The sequence below is a fragment of the Myxine glutinosa genome, chromosome 4 (assembly GCF_964187855.1).
Source record: "Myxine glutinosa chromosome 4, kmMyxGlut1.1, whole genome shotgun sequence".
Classification (NCBI taxonomy): domain Eukaryota; kingdom Metazoa; phylum Chordata; class Myxini; order Myxiniformes; family Myxinidae; genus Myxine; species Myxine glutinosa.
The window spans coordinates 213,418,451-213,434,996 of NC_136264.1; the positions used below are offsets into that span (position 1 = coordinate 213,418,451).

Genomic DNA, 16,546 nt, shown 5'->3' on the forward strand with positions numbered 1-16,546 from the left:
GTCCCAAACGAGCAGATTCATCTGTAGTTCTGTGAGCTTGTCCTTGTTATTGGCCTGATCCAGCAGAGGCAGAAGTATCATTGGAGGAGAGACACCAGATGTGGAGTCGCGTGATGATGCTGGGGGGGACTCGGTTTCCAGGGCCGGAAAAGATGATACCTGGGACTCTGAAATGCAGCATCACTTTTACTTTGAGGAAAGAACTTTAGTTTGTAGTTAAACTATTTAACACACCAAGTGGAAACTCTGCTTTTTTTTTGTGAAAGACGATTTGTAAATGATAGATCCATGGATGTTGTGATTACTTACATTTGTTCACAAGGAAAATATCTGCAAGAGGGTCACACCTGAGTGCACAAAACAATAGGAATTGCAAAAGAGTCGAGGAAAAAAACAGGTTAATTTATCCGGAGCTATAGTAGTGTCCGACCGTAAACTTACTTTCCCCACAGGAAAATCGGGATATTCAACGAAAAGGCCTCAGACCTGTCACTAACTTATTCTAAATAAAAGGTGAGTATTTCGGAATATTTGGGACAGAGATTCATAACAACGATGTGAATACATAAAATGTTACCGATGCAGATCAACGAGAACATTGAACGAACATGCACAACATGTGGCGAAAATAACCCGAGCACTATAAACCTATAGTCACCATTACGGATCATCAGATCGTCATAACGGACAATGTAGCCACTGAAAGTTTGAATTACCTGGTGAAGTGGTGCGACCAAAAAAAAAAAAACGATGTCATGCGGATCACGATACTTGCAAAATACGCCCCCCCCCCCCCCCCCCTCTTCCTGTACAAAAATCTTCGAAAAAAAATTCCATTGATACAGCAAATTGTCCATTTCATCAAGATTAAAATTGACAATCTTGATGAAAGCTCAGGTCAACAGGAAGAAAATTGACGATTTTTCAGATGAAAATGATGATTTTGGAAGGTTGACCTTGAGTTGACCTTTGACCTTTTGACCTCAAAAATAGTTGGTTTCCCTATTTAGTGACTCAATGTGCAAATGCTGTTCAATTTTCAAGTCAATTGGATGAAAATTGATGTTTTTTTCAGATAAAAAGTGATTTTGAAAGTTTGACCTTGAGTTGACCTTTTGACCTAAAAAATAGTATGTATCCCAATTTAGTGACTCGATATGCAAATGCTGTTCAATTTTCAAGTCAATCGGTTGAGAATTGACAGCTTTTTAGATGAAAATTGATGATTTTTAAAATTTGACCTTAAGTTGACCTTTGACCTCAAAAATAGTTCATTTCCCAATTTAGTGACTTGATATACAAATGCTGTTCACTTTTCAAGTCAATCGAATTTAAAATGGCGATTTTAGAAATTTGACCTCCAGATGACCTTTGACCTCAAAATCAATAGGCTTCTCAATTGGGACGACTAGTACAACTTGGTGAAGTTTCGTCACGATCGGTTTAGAATTGTGACCTGCAGGCTGGTGACAAACGGACGGACAGACAGACAAACAGACAGAACCACAAACACAACCGACCAAGATACTTGAAAAATCTTCGATTTTGCAAGTAACAAAAAAGAAAGAAAGGAGTTCAGGACTGTGCTGTGGTTTGCTGGAGGAGAAGATCAAGAAAATGTCTTTCGCTCAGGAGTCAAATGTGAACACCGCGTCCATATGAGGAATGAACACAGAGCTCGTGGAGAAAGGTCGTGTGGCTTGTCTTCATGGCTGCGTGAAGGTCAAAGACCCGCGTGATTACCGATCGTCCAACGATATCTCACAAGACAATCGCATGACAGAGTAGACCGGCACTCGGTAGAGAGCACACCTCCGCCAGGTGAACAGCTTCCTTTTTGTATCCCAATGATAGGACGGATCTGGATTCAGACCTGAACCAAAATCGAATCGGCTTGTTCTCGTCACTTGGCCGAGTCTTAACCAAGTCTTGTCATAACTCGTCCATAACCTTTTGAAATATGGTCATTTTAGCCCTTTTTCTCAATGGTGAAGAAGCACTTTAAAAATTAAAAATGTCTCGATCCGGATCTTCCCCAAAATCGAGGAATCACTTTGTCTCGTCACAAACCCAACCTGTCCACCACGTTTCGTCCGAATCCGTCCATAACTCTGAAACATCATGCTGTATGTCGGTTTGGCCATTTCTCGCTCCGTAGTGAAGAACCATTTAAAAAACTCTCGTAACCGGATCCGGATCTTCCCCAAAATCGAATCGATTCGTCCGAGGCACACACAACCCCTCCACCAGATTACATACAAATCCATCAATACATTGTTGAGACTAGGGCATGCCCGTACTATATCTATATCTAAAATTATATCCCCCCCCCTCTATTTACATGAAATGGTTTGGTCCAAAGCGAACGGCTTCCGGAGTTTGGTAAAGAAATCGCCATCGCGTGCACAAACGCGCAGGAAAGCGAATGAATCGCAAATTCGTTTTTATTAGTTGTAAAACATAGTTTAACGCCAACATAGTTTGCAAACGTGAAATAAATGAATACGCTCTCAAATGTGCCATCCGACTCCGAGGCAGAGTGTGCCCGCCACGTTCGGCACACGCGATCGTTCGCTGCTCTCTGATTGGTTGAATCGTTTTTTGGACATAGCTCGGTAAGTAATTGTCCGATTAATATGAAAACTTGAAAAGGCACATCCTCGGGTCCCCAGCAATATACCTGGCAAGTTAAAAGTATATCGGACCCGTGGTTGTCGAGAAACAGCGGTCACAGACAAACGTACAGACAGAGATTACTGGAATTATAGATAGATAGATATCCTGCACACAAACCAACTTACAGGGTTGAAAACGTTACCTCCGTCTATTGCAGATGGCGGAGATAGATATGGTAGCGGCGGAGGGAGGGAAGTGTGGGGATTGAGGAAAGGGGAGGGGAGAGGAGGGGGGAGGGGAGAGGAGGGGGGAGGGGAGAGGAGGGGGGAGGGGAGAGGACGGGGGAGGGAGGTGTGGGGATTGAGGAAAGGGGAGGGGGGAGGGATTCACGTGCACCCGGTGAACTCCCCCTGGATCCGCCCCTGGTGTAGTATAATTTAGTGTAGTATAGTACAGTGTATTGATTGTAGTACAGTGTATTGATTGTGGTACAGTGTGTTGCTTGTGGTACAGTGTCTTGTTTGTGGTACAGTGTATTGCTGTGGTACAGTGCTTTGCTTGTTGTACAGTGTGTTACTTGTGGTGCAGTGCATTGATTGTGGTATGGTGTATTACTTGTGGTACAGTGTCTTGTTTGTGGTACAGTGTATTGTTGTGGTACAGTGCTTTGCTTGTTGTACAGTGTGTTACTTGTGGTGCAGTGCATTGATTGTGGTACGGTGTATTACTTGTGGTACAGTGTGTTGCTTGTGGTACAGTGTCTTGTTTGTGGTACAGTGTGTTGCTGTGGTACAGTGCTTTGCTTGTTGTACAGTCTGTTACTTGTGGTGCAGTGCATTGATTGTGGTACGGTGTATTGCTTGTTGTACAGTGTCTTGTTTGTGGTACAGTGTATTGCTGTGGTACAGTGCTTTGCTTGTTGTACAGTGTGTTACTTGTGGTGCAGTGCATTGATTGTGGTACGGTGTATTACTTGTGGTACTGTCTTGTTTGTGGTACAGTGTATTGCTGTGGTACAGTGCTTTGCTTGTTGTACAGTGTGTTGCTTGTGGTGCCGTGTGTTGCTTGTGGTACAGTGTATTGCTTGTGGTACAGTGTATTCCTTGTGGTACAGTGTATTGCTTGTAGTTTAGTGTAGTACTGTGTATTGATTGTAGTAGTGTATTGTTAACATAGTATAGTACAGGGAGGTGTAGTACAGTATATTGATAGTACCATACAGTGCAGTATAGTAAAGTGTGTTGCTTGTAGTATAGTATAGTACTGATAGTGTGGTACAGTTACTACAGTGTATTGATTGTATTACTGTTTATTGTTAGTACCATACCGTGCACTGCTAATACAGTGTAGTACAGTGTATTTATAGTACCATACAGTGCAGTATGGTAAAGCATGTTGCTTGTAATATAGTGTAGTACTGATAGTGTGGTACAGTTTACTAACTGTACAGTATATTGATTGATTGATTTTATTACAGTGCATTGATTTTATTACTGTTTATTGTTAGTGCCATACAGTGCACTGCTAATACAGTGTAGTACAGTGTATCGATTGTAGCATAGCATATAGTTAGTACCATACAGTGCAGTCCAGTGTAGTACATTGTTGTGTAGTACAGTGTATTGATTGTAGTACAGTGTATAGACACTCATAACGTTGCAGTTTGTGATTATGGGAATGTAACGCTTTAACTATTCTGTTCCTCGATGGATATTTTGCTCCGAGCGAGTTATTTGTGTGAATTTGCTTTCCAAAGGTGAAGGTGAGAATTGTTCACTTTTTGATGAAACCATGAAACCTTCGGTACTGAAACATCCGCACCTCTGAAAGTTTGTTTATATTTATTTATAAAAGCAAGAGTGACATCAGGTCACCTGTCGAGTGACACCGAATCAAACCGAACAGCTGATTCTTACAAATTTTATCCCATCGATCATTGGGAGTAAAGAGCGCTGGCAAGATGGCGGAGAAGTACGCACGCTCCCCTAACCGGGCGAGCATGGGTTTGAATCCCGACCCAGGTATAAACCGTCGTTCTGGTGTCGCACAGGCAGGGCGATTCATCTAGGTGTGTACCCCGGCCAAACCCCACAAGAATGTGGGAAAAATTGTGACTTGACGAAGAAGAAGAATCATCCGGAGTAACAGTTTTTGTTTCACACCTTGGCACCCCTTTATTTAACATCAAATCATGGCGAGTCGAAATAAAATCCAAATCTTCAGGTATACAAAAGTGAGACGTCAGGCCCAAGGAAGGAGGGGATTATGCAAATCATTTAATATCACCTACAAGGTGCAAACTGCATGGAATAATCGTGCGCACGGCCTCGCATTTCTCACATTCGATGAACCTCTCCTTCCCCTGCCCTCACGCCATCACCACCGCCACTACGACCTCGTTCCGACACAGACTCGACCCGACTTGCCCATTTCAGACTCTGTTCCTGCACCATGGGCAATCGGAGCAAACGTATCGCAGGCCTGCTTTTCCCACGGACTCTGAGAGCTTCCGATTACCCACAATGCCCATAAATGGTCCTTCTGTTCGTAGTGACGAGTTCCAGCAATGAAGCTTTCTCCCGGACTTGTTCCGTGTTCACCGCTCTTTGCGATGAGGTTCCAGCGACCAGGCTCCGGTGACGTACCGAAGGGAAATAAAAAGTAAGTCTCCGCCCATCTGCAGCCAGCTCCAAAATGGGACGAGCTTTGAACCTGAGGAAACCCGAGCGCGAGGGCAATGCGGACTCGTGGGAATGGGAATGACGTCATGGAGTTCACATACACAACGGATTACAAACTAACGTTGGACACTTTCTTTTCATCGAATTGTTAACTCTGCCGTTGCTCCGGACTCGACTATATCAGTGTCATTGTTACCTTCAATTTCGGTCCACGTGACGGGTACTTCCGCGACTGGGATGCCGAGTCGCTGGGCGATGTACAGCATTTCCACATCAAACGCCCTACATTCGGCAAAACAAAACATGGTGGACACACACACACACATACATGGACATAGACACACACACACGGACATAGACATATACACACACATATATACACACATGGACATGGACATAGACATACACACACAGACACACACACATGGACATACACACACACACATGGACATAGACACACACACATGGACATATACACACACACATGGACATATACACACACACATGGACATAGACATACACACACACACATGGACAGAGACAGACACACACACACACATGGGTATACACACACACACACACAGATAAAAAGTACATACATATACACACACACACATAGACATACACACACACACACACACATAACACACACACATACACACACACACACACACACACACACACACACACACACACACATGGACACACACACACATACATACACACACACACACACATGGACACACACACACACACACACACACACACACATCATCCGTATCCCCAATCCCTCAAAACGCTCCAACATCTGTTCATTCCACTCACTCCCCGATCCTCACCATCTCCGAACGTGCAACCGCGAGAAAGTCCTCCACGCGGCCTCCCTGGTCAACAGCTTGAAACCGCACTGCGTATCCCGCAATCCGCGCACACACAGCGCCCACACCAGTGCGTGGAATCCCAACATCAGGAGTGTTCGGAAGTAGGAACGCTGCAAATATGGCACACAACAAACTGTAAGAAACAACAGATCCATCTATGTACAAAGTACAACTTTGTCCTTGATCTCAAGATCACTGAACTTGGTTTGGTTGAGGCTTTCTATTATTTGTTCAAACAAATCTAAACTATCAGAGATGTTTGTCTGTATTTCTCTGTGTGTTGCCATTCTTATCAGAGACGACCGAACGGATCTTTGTCAAACTTTCAGAGGTTCATTCATGAATGCCACGGAGTGTTTTAGGCCAAAAAAGAAAAACAATAGTTCGATTTTTTTTTTGAAATCACAATCGTGCATGAAGCATTGCGGCTATGCGAGAAGGTAATATTAAATGATCCCCGACCACATTACTCAGCGAGTGCAGGAAAGCGTTTTAGGCCCTCACAAACAAAGAAAATAGAAAACAAAAATTGATTTCTAAAAAATGCCAACAGGATTAGAACAGCACAGGGCAACGCCGGTACCCCTGCTAGCACCGGGCAACGCCGGCACCCCTGCTAGCACCGGGCAACGCCGGCACCCCTGCTAGCACAGGGCAACGCCGGCACCCCTGCAAGCACCGGGAAACGCCGGCACCCCTGCTAGCACCGGGCAACGCCGGTACCGCTCCTAGCACCAGGCAACGCCGGTACCCCTGCTAGCACCGGGCAACGCCGGCACCCCTGCTAGCACCGGGAAACGCCGGCACCCCTGCTAGCACCGGGAAACGCCGGCACCCCTGCTAGCACAGGGCAACGCCGGCACCCCTGCTAGCACCGGGCAACGCCGGCACCCCTGCTAGCACCGGGCAACGCCGGCACCCCTGCTAACACCGGGCAACGCCGGCACCCCTGCTAGCACCGGGCAACGCCGGCACCCCTGCTAGCACCGGGAAACGCCGGCACCCCTGCTAGCACCGGGCAACGCCGGCACCCCTGCTAGCACCGGGAAACGCCGGCACCCCTGCTAGCACAGGGCAACGCCGGCACCCCTGCTAGCACCGGGCAACGCCGGCACCCCTGCTAGCACCGGGCAACGCCGGCACCCCTGCTAGCACAGGGCAACGCCGGCACCCCTGCTAGCACCGGGCAACGCCGGCACCCCTGCTAGCACCGGGCAACGCCGGTACCCCTGCTAGCACCGGGCAACGCCGGTACCCCTGCTAGCACCGGGCAACGCCGGCACCCCTGCTAGCACCGGGAAACGCCGGCACCCCTGCTAGCACAGGGCAACGCCGGCACCCCTGCTAGCACCGGGCAACGCCGGCACCCCTGCTAGCACCGGGCAACGCCGGCACCCCTGCTAACACCGGGCAACGCCGGCACCCCTGCTAGCACCGGGCAACGCCGGCACCCCTGCTAGTTTAATATAAAATTACATCATTGATAATGTTTAGGACATCCCACCATGCCTCCTCATACCCTGCATGTTATGTGGTGCTGTACACTTGTATATGGATGCTCTGTTATTGCAACCTGACTTGCTTTTTCTCGCTGATGATACCTGAAGGCAAAGATGCATGGCCACAACAGGTACACTATCTTCCGATCTTGTAAACCTACCCTTAGGGTTCTGTCTTTGGTCATTAGAGATCTCTCAAAATTGTAAACTTTTAAAATAATCAAATATATACAGTGCCGATAGAAAGTCTATACCCTCTTTCAATATTTTCACCTTTTGTTACCTTATAGCCTGTAATTAAAGTGCATTAAATCAGACTTTTTTCACCTTTACTTACACATCGTAACCCACAACTTCCAGGTGAAAAACAAATTCTACAAATTTCAGAAAATTAATTAAAAATACAAAACTAGAATATCTCAGTTGGATAAGTATCCACCCCTCTGAGTTAATACTTGGTGGAAGCACCTTTGACAGCAATTACAGCTGTGAATCTGTTGGGACAGGTGTTGCCCAGTAAACTTGGACACACAAATTCACTCGGGGTTACTCAACTGGAATGATTTTGCTGCAGAGTCGCAAAATTGAAACTCTGGAATTTTAATCAGCAATTCACAAACAAAGTCACCGTCACACTGTGGTTAACTAGACAAGGCAAACAAAAAAAAGTCAAAAGTGGCAGTGGCAAACACGTGTTGTTTCTCATACCAAACCGACACTAATCTTCTACGGAGATCTCCCCCACTGGGACGGCACCACACGCTGCCATGTGCAAGCTTTTCACAAAATCATGGCCATCGTCCTCCCAGCCTCAAACATCACGCCTACTCAGCCTATGCGATTTCCACTCCCGATCGGCGTGGCCAACACTAACACTCGCAGGACTATGTTGCCTTCCGGTGCATATTAACGTTTTTGTCCCCCGTCGCTCAGCGGAGCGAAAGGGGGACTATGGCTTTCCCCTCCGTCCGTGTGTCCGTCCGTGCGTGCGTGCGTGTGTGCGTGCGGTGTGCGTGCGTGCGTAAGCGAAGGACCGCATTCGAATTTGGTGTGTGGGTGCAACCCACGTCAAAATCCAAGATGGCTGCCACCATGTATGTCTGATGCCATGTATGTCTCAACCTTGTAACCTGCATATCTTGAAAAATAAGCGAAGTACCAACTTCTAATCTGGTGTATCTAGGCATAAGGAAGAACGCTGTTGAAAATTGGGTCGCCACGTCAAAATCCAAGATGGCCGCCACCATGTATGTCTGAAACTTGAGATGAATATCTTGAAAAATAAGCGAAGTACCAACTTCTAATCTGGTGTGTGGGTGTATCTAGGCACAAGGAAGAACGCTGTTTAAAATCGGGTCGCCACGTCAAAAGCCAAGATGGACACCGCCATGTATGTCTGAAACTTGAGATGAATATCTTGAAAAATACGCAAAGTACCAACTTCTAATTTGGTGTGTGGGTGTATCTCGGCATAAGGAAGAACGCTATTGAAAATTGGGTCACCACGTCAAAATCCAAGATGGCCACCACCATATATATGTCTGAACCTTGTGAGCGAAATATCTTGAAAAATAAGCGAAGTACCAACTTCTAATCTGGTGTGTGGGTGTATCTAGGCACAAACAAGAACGCTGTTAAAAATTGGGTCGCCACGTCAAAATCCAAGATGGCCGCCGCCATGTATGTCTGAACCTTGTGAGATGAATATCTTGAAAAATAAGCGAAGTACCAACTTCTAATCTGGTGTGTGGGTGTATCTCGGCATAAGGACGAACGCTGTTGAAAATTGGGTCGCCACGTCAAAATCCAAGATGGCCGCCACCATATGTCTGTCTGAACCTTGTGAGCGAAATATCTTGAAAAATAAGCGAAGTACCTTCTGGTGTGTGGGTGTATCTAGGCATAAGGAAGAACGCTATTGAAAATTGGGTCGCCACGTCAAAATCCAAGATGGCCGCCTCCATGTTTGTCTGACCCTTGTGAGCGAAATATCATATCATAGCATGTTTTCTGCGTGTTCCACTTTGTCAACTCACATCACTTCCCCGACGGGGGACCTAGGCGTAACGCTTGTTGTTTTTTTAACCAACTGGTTACATAGGTCTCTACCAGCTTTGAACACCTTGATTTGGCAATATTTGCCCATTCTTCTGTACAAAACTGTTCAAGCTCAGTCAAGTTGCGTGGGGAGCGTTGATGGACAGGAATCTCAAGTCATGCCACAGATTTTCGATTGGATTTAGGTCGGGGCTCTGATTGGGCCACTCAAGCACATTTATCTTTTTGTACCTTAGCCACTCCAGGTGTAGCTTTGGCTGTGTGCTTCGGGTTATGGTCATGCTAAAAGGTGAACTTCCGTCCTAATTTCAGTTTTCTTGCAGAGGGCAGCAGGTTTTCCTCTAGGATTTTTCTGTATTTTGCTCCATCCATTTTCCCTTCTATCCTGACGAGTGCCCCAGTCCCTGCTGATAAGAAACATCCCCATAACATGATGCTGTCACCACCATGCTTCACAGTAGGGATGGTGTTATTTGGGTGATGTGCTGTGTTGGGTTTGTGCCAAACGTAACATTTTGCATTTATGCCAAAAAGTTCCATCTTGGTTTCGTCAGACCACAAAACCTTTTTCCACATGGCTTCAGAATCCCCAGAGTGTTTTTTTGCCTACCCCAAACAGGACTCAAGGTCGGCTTTTTTGAGTAATGGCTTCCTTATTGCCACCCTACCGTAGAGGCCAGACTTGTGGAGTGCTTGGGATATTGTTGTCACATGCACACAGTGTATAGTCTTTGCCATAAAGGCCTGTAGGTCTTTCAAAATTTCCATTGGCCTCTTGGTGGTCTCTCTGATTAGACTCCTCCTTGCTTGGTCATCCAGTTTGGAGGGACCGCCTCATCTTCGCAAGGTCTTGGTGGTACCATACGCCATCCACTTCTTATTGATTGCCTTGACTGTGCTTCAAGGGATATTCAAGGCCTTTGAAATATTTTTATTCCCGTTCCCTGATGTGTCTTTCCCCAACTTTATCCCAGAGATCTTTCAAATCTCCTTGGTGCTCATGGTTGAGTCTTTGCTGTGAAATGCACGACCCAGCAGAGGAAACCTGCATGGCCAGCTGATTTTATTCTAAAATAAATAGAATCACTACAATTTAACACGAAGGTGGCCAATTAACTTGGTGTGTTATTTTGAAGGTGATTGGTTACACCTGAGCTAATTTACATTTGTTATTATAAGGGGGGTGGACACTTATCCAACCAAGATGTTCTAGTTTTGTATTTTTAATTAATTTTCTGAAATTTGTAGAATTTGTTTTTCACTTGGAAGTTGTGGGTTACGATGTGTAAATAAAGGTGGAAAAAGTCTGATTTAATGCATTTTAATTCCAGGCGATAAGGTAGCAAAAGGTGAAAAAAATTGAAAGGGGGTGTAGACTTTGTATAGACACTGTGTATACAATCCTCATCCTCAGATCTCCCACCTTTGCAATGGATTCCTTTTCGAGGTGTGCACGTGATCCACAGGCAATAGCAAGCTCGCCCTGTTGGTGGTATATGAATAAGGTTAAGCTTATATGTAAATAAATTCATTCCTTACATTCAATCAAAGCTATAAGATTAAAGGAAAAAAAATACAATGTTGAAATCATTCCGAAGTGCCCCAATTCTATCTCGTTAAACAATTTTAGGCTCATCATACAAGGTTGGAATCAGAAGTTCGACTCATCTTACATCCTTTCCCAGAAGCTTCTTCAAAGCATCTTCGACCCTCTCAATATCAGCAAAGCGTGTCGCTCCATCAGCATCTGCCATGAGGATGTGGCGTCCCCGACATGTGAACATACCCTGCCCAGAGAAGAAGAATCTATGTTTATAAATCCACATTTATGATAACTGGCATCAACCTTGTCACTGCAAGATATGGTGGGGGTCAGATAATGAGGTCACTGGCCTGGCATCCCAGAAGTTGGGAGTATAATGCACCTGCAGGCACCAGTATTAAGGATTTCGATTTCAAGCTTGGGGGAAATCGTGCTAGTCTCAGGAGAATACCAAGTTACTATGTAATCGTTGGTGAAAACCCAAGCTGCTCACTAATGACCTTCAAGGATAGAGTAATCTATCTGCTCTAACCTGGTCCGGTCTACATTCGATGCCAATCCACACTTGAGGTTCATTTATACACTCAGGGTAACGTCACATGGGTTGCATTTACAGTGGTCCCTTTCAAAAGGTGGTGCCACCCATACTCCACAAATGGCCACCCATACCCCATACTTGGCTGCCATTGTGGTACCATTTTATTGTTGATGTTGGGTTAATGTAAAGGCTCATCGATGACGGTGTTGTACCCACCAGACACACGGCACCTCCCTTTCCATGGTTCTTTGGCAGCGTCATGACCCGGACCTTATCAAACCCAAGACGTGAGCTGTAGGCCAAGGCCACCTGAGCAATGGGAGGAGCACACGTCAGAACTCCTTATGTGCACCCAGCTTGTTTGGACTGCACAGCACTCTGCCTGCAGTGCCAGATTATACCAACTGTGGTGCTGAGAAAGTGAAATCGATTATCATACTTCGGTCGTTTTGTCTGTGCTCCCATCGTCCACAACCAGCACCTCATAAGTAAATGACAAATGGCGTCTCTGCAACAATGGATGAAGGAGAGACAGGGAGATAGAGAAGGAGCACTTGTCACCGCCGCCACACTGAAAGCAGCCAGTGTTCATGCCATGCACACTCACAGGTGAATAATTTCCTTATTTGTGCCACACAATGACCTGCCATCATACTAAAATACGCAATTTGGTGTCTGTCTGTCTGTATGATTATTTTTTGACCGTGATACATTCCATCGTTACTTATCCAATCTCAACCAAATTTGACAGGATGACTAAGGGTTACACAATGAAGGTTGTAGCACATTAATTTGCCTCCCTCCCCAAGGGGGTTTTCTCCCCTGAGCGGGTTTTCCCTGCCGTTGGCGTCAATGGGGTTGCGTGTTGAGGTGTATATCAATGTTAAGTTAGCTTTATCGTGGCGTTTTTCCAAGGCCGCTTCTAATAACAAAACTAACGATATTAGCATAATATTAATGTTATCACAAAACATAATTATTGATACCAATAATATCCCACCTCCCCAAGGGGTTTTTCCTCCTTGAACAAACGTCAAGTCGTTTATACAGTCGTGGCCAAAAATATTGGCACCCTTGCACTTTTTAAAAATAATGCACGATTTCTTCCAGAACATTTTTGAAATTAAAAAATCTTTTGGTATCGACATTTGTATTTCTTTGGTTTGCAGTGGAACAAAACAAAAAAGGTGAAAAAATACTAAAACTTAGCTTATTCCACACAGAAATCCTAAAATGGCCCGGACAATATTATTGGCACCTTTTAGAAGTTGTTAGAAATAATTAGATTCCAAGCAGGTGATTCTCATTTACTTTGGAATTGAACTCACCTAAGGTGAGTTGCAGGTGCCTGCAATATAAAAATCACTCATTCAACCAGTTTGAATGGAGAAAGGTGTCATTCTGCTGTTTTGTGTCACTGTGTGTACCGCAACGAGCATGGAGAAAAGAAAGAAAACCAGAGAATTGTCTGAGGAGGTCAGACACAAGATTGTAGCCAAGAATGGACAATCTCAAGGCGACAAGTCTCAAGGCTACAATTATGCCAGGATTGGTATGTGAAGCATGACAAATTATGATGTCACGGTTGGTTTGTAAAACATGACAAATTATGATGTTACAGTGTGTTTGTAAAAGATGACAAATTGTGCCGTAAACGATGACAAATTGTGATTGTGTCATGATGACAAATTGACCCAACCCTTGTCATGTAAAAGATGACAAATTGGGATGTCATGGTCTGTTTGTAAAAGATGACAAATTGTGATGTCGCGGTCCGTTTGTAAAAGATGACAAATTTGTGACGTCACGGTCTGTTTGTAAAAGATGAGGGATTGTGACATCATTTATCATATTTTACAGACAGATGGTGATGTCACGGTCTGTTTGTAAAAGATGACAAATTATGTCACTGTCTGTAAAAGATGATAGATTGTGATGTCACGATCTGTTTGTAAAAAATGACAAATTGTGATGTCACGGTCAGTTTGTAAAAGATGACAAATTGTGATGTCACGGTTTGTTTGTAAAAGATGACAAATTGTGATGTCACGGTTTGTTTGTAAAAGATGACAAATTGTGATGTCACGGTCAGTTTGTAAAAGATGACAAATTGTGATGTCACGGTTTGTTTGTAAAAGATGACAAATTGTGATGTCACGGTCAGTTTGTAAAAGATGACAAATTGTGATGTCACGGTTTGTTTGTAAAAGATGACAAATTGTGATGTCACGGTCAGTTTGTAAAAGATGACAAATTGTGATGTCACGGTCTGTTTGTAAAAGATGACGAATTGTGACGTCGCGGTCTGTAAAGGATGACGAATTGTGACGTCGCGGTCCGTTTGTGAAAGAGCCATTCATGCAATGGGGGAATGAAGAGAAACCAAGACTGCAAGTGAGCAGATCACCGAAGAAAATTCTCAATTTACCTGACGTGCTTCCAAGTACTTCAGTGCTTCATCCAGCATTGGTGGAACTAGGAAGGACAAATATGGGAATTACAGGTGAGTCAGAACTCGTACGTTCACATATGTTTGTACGTGCCACGAAGAGCAATGTATATTAAACGCTACAGAAATGTTTTGTTCCAAGTTCGATACTGATTACTGTTGCAGGTGAGATTGTGGTATAAAGGTGGACCGTGCTTGATGGAGAGAGACCTACGGCGGGTCTCCTCGTTGTAAGCAGGAATGACAACGGAGAGGTCTCTGGAAGATGGGTCTTTTAGAGAAGGTGCTTGGTGTTGAGCTCCAGTTCCTGGGTGTGTAAACATTATTTGCGCCTCCGCCTTGCCTATCCTTGGTTCAGCAGTCACGTGAGCTACAAGCGCCGCCTGTTAGCAAAGTGAAAAGGTAAATATCATTCATTCATTCATTCACATTCATTCATTCATTCATTCATTCATTCCATAAGCATCATCTCATTTGCATCCTTCCACAAGTCCATGTATGTATGAACATCCACATGTACATTCACAGGTCCATCCGTCGTAAGTATCGGGAGTAATTATAATACAGTATTATGAGTACATTGTACATGGACATTTTCCCAACAGGTGTAACCTCGTGCGGCATTCCCATTCATCCGGTTTGTGCAAATCGAATAAACTCCGGTACAATCAACGGAATGCATGGCGAGAACGATTTCATCACAAAGTGTACAACAAACCTCCGGGATCGGGGTGATAATGTCGGAATTAATAAAATCGCTTAATTAATCAAAGCTCAAGTGGAACAATCGACGCGATTAAAAAAAAAAACCCGGAAGCATCAACGTGCAGGATCATTCCCCATGAGGACGTGGAAGCAACGACGCGGATCGGGATGGTCCTAACACGACCGAGATGAACGTGAACACTCAATACAAACCGTGACGAAGGCGACGACGGCGACAACAGCGAAACAGCACAACCCAACTTCCAAACCGACATCCATGCTCTCTGCGACCGACCCACGTGATTACAATTGACCAATGAACGCTTTGCCACCGAGGCATCCTCGTTGGTCGTGTATAAGCACCGGGCAACCGGAGCACTGTTCACAGGTTCTTGCGATTTACGTATTTGTTTAATTGTTTTATATGAAACCACAGAGGTGTCGAGCCATAAACGAAGAGGTGCCCCTGGGTGAAAAAGCAAATAAAGATGAGAAAACGTAGTCATTAAATGAGATCGATATGATTGACGTGTCACTTGAGTTGTTGTGAGTTCATACAAGTCGGACTTGCTGTTTCCAATGAGAGGGGTGTGGGGGGTAAAGGAGACGTGACGTTTTTTAAACGACGAAGCAGCTTCAATATTTGTCCGTGTCCTTCCATCCTCCGTACAAAGATTGAAGAAGAACCCTGAGCCCCACCGTCTTGAAAGGGACACACTAATGAAACCTTTCAAGAGATATATTTTAGAGGATGATCTCCCTCACCCATTAGCACCAACAAATTTGGGGACAATAATAAGCCGGATAATCGTGTTTAAAAATCGGGCGATTATCACTTCCGCTATGCAAATGAGATACTTCCGTCAAATTCGCGTGACGTCACGGGTAAACACCACATTGCGGGGTTCACGTGTTCGGCTGCGTTTCATCACGAGTTCATCTATCGTGGAAGATGTCGATGTGCCCAAGCTTTTAATTGTTCCAATCGTTGGGAAATTTGTCCACAGAAGTCAGAGATAGATCATTTTTTGCATCCCTGACTCCATGACTTCTTGACTCCATGATTTAATCCATGATTCCCTGACTCCATGATTCTCTGACTCCATGACTCACTGACTCCCTGAGTGTCTCACTGACAATGACTTCTTGTGTCACTGACATGACTCACTGACTTCTTTACTCCATAATTCCCTGACTCCATGATTCTCTGACTCCATGACTCACTGACTCCCTGAGTGTCTCACTGACAATGACTTCTTGTGTCACTGACATGACTCACTGACTTCTTGACTCCATAATTCCCTGACTCCATGATTCTCTGACTCCATTACTCTCTGACTTCCTGACTCCATGACTCACTGACTCCCTGAGTGTCTCACTGACACTGACTTCTTGTGTCACTGACATAACTCACTGACATGACTCCCTGACTTCTTGACTCCATAATTCCCTAACTCCATGATTCTCTGACTCCATTACTCCCTGACTTCCTGACTCCATGACTCACTGACTCCATGACTTCCTGACTCCATGACTCACTGACTCACTGAGTGTCTCACTGACACTGACTTCTTGT

At 44.8% G+C, this 16,546-nt stretch overlaps 1 protein-coding gene across 2 annotated transcripts; it reads right to left on the bottom strand.

The window, feature by feature from the left end:
* Nucleotides 1-4,442: 4,442 nt before the first annotated feature.
* On the bottom strand, nucleotides 4,443-15,325 carry ALG5 (ALG5 dolichyl-phosphate beta-glucosyltransferase). 2 transcript variants are annotated; one of them, XM_068114371.2, is made up of 10 exons: nucleotides 15,184-15,325; nucleotides 14,480-14,648; nucleotides 14,245-14,291; nucleotides 12,256-12,324; nucleotides 12,033-12,125; nucleotides 11,409-11,522; nucleotides 11,159-11,218; nucleotides 6,137-6,288; nucleotides 5,494-5,579; nucleotides 4,443-5,328 (listed from the first exon to the last, which is right to left on the bottom strand). In XM_068114371.2, the coding sequence occupies exons 1-10, from the start codon at nucleotides 15,247-15,249 to the stop codon at nucleotides 5,213-5,215; spliced, it is 972 nt and encodes a 323-aa protein (XP_067970472.2). In that variant the 5' UTR covers nucleotides 15,250-15,325; the 3' UTR covers nucleotides 4,443-5,212. The 2 variants fall into 2 exon arrangements, with proteins under 2 accessions (XP_067970472.2, XP_067970470.2); XM_068114369.2 differs by having other exon boundaries at nucleotides 11,159-11,221; nucleotides 15,184-15,323.
* Between the last annotated feature and the right edge of the window lie 1,221 nt (nucleotides 15,326-16,546).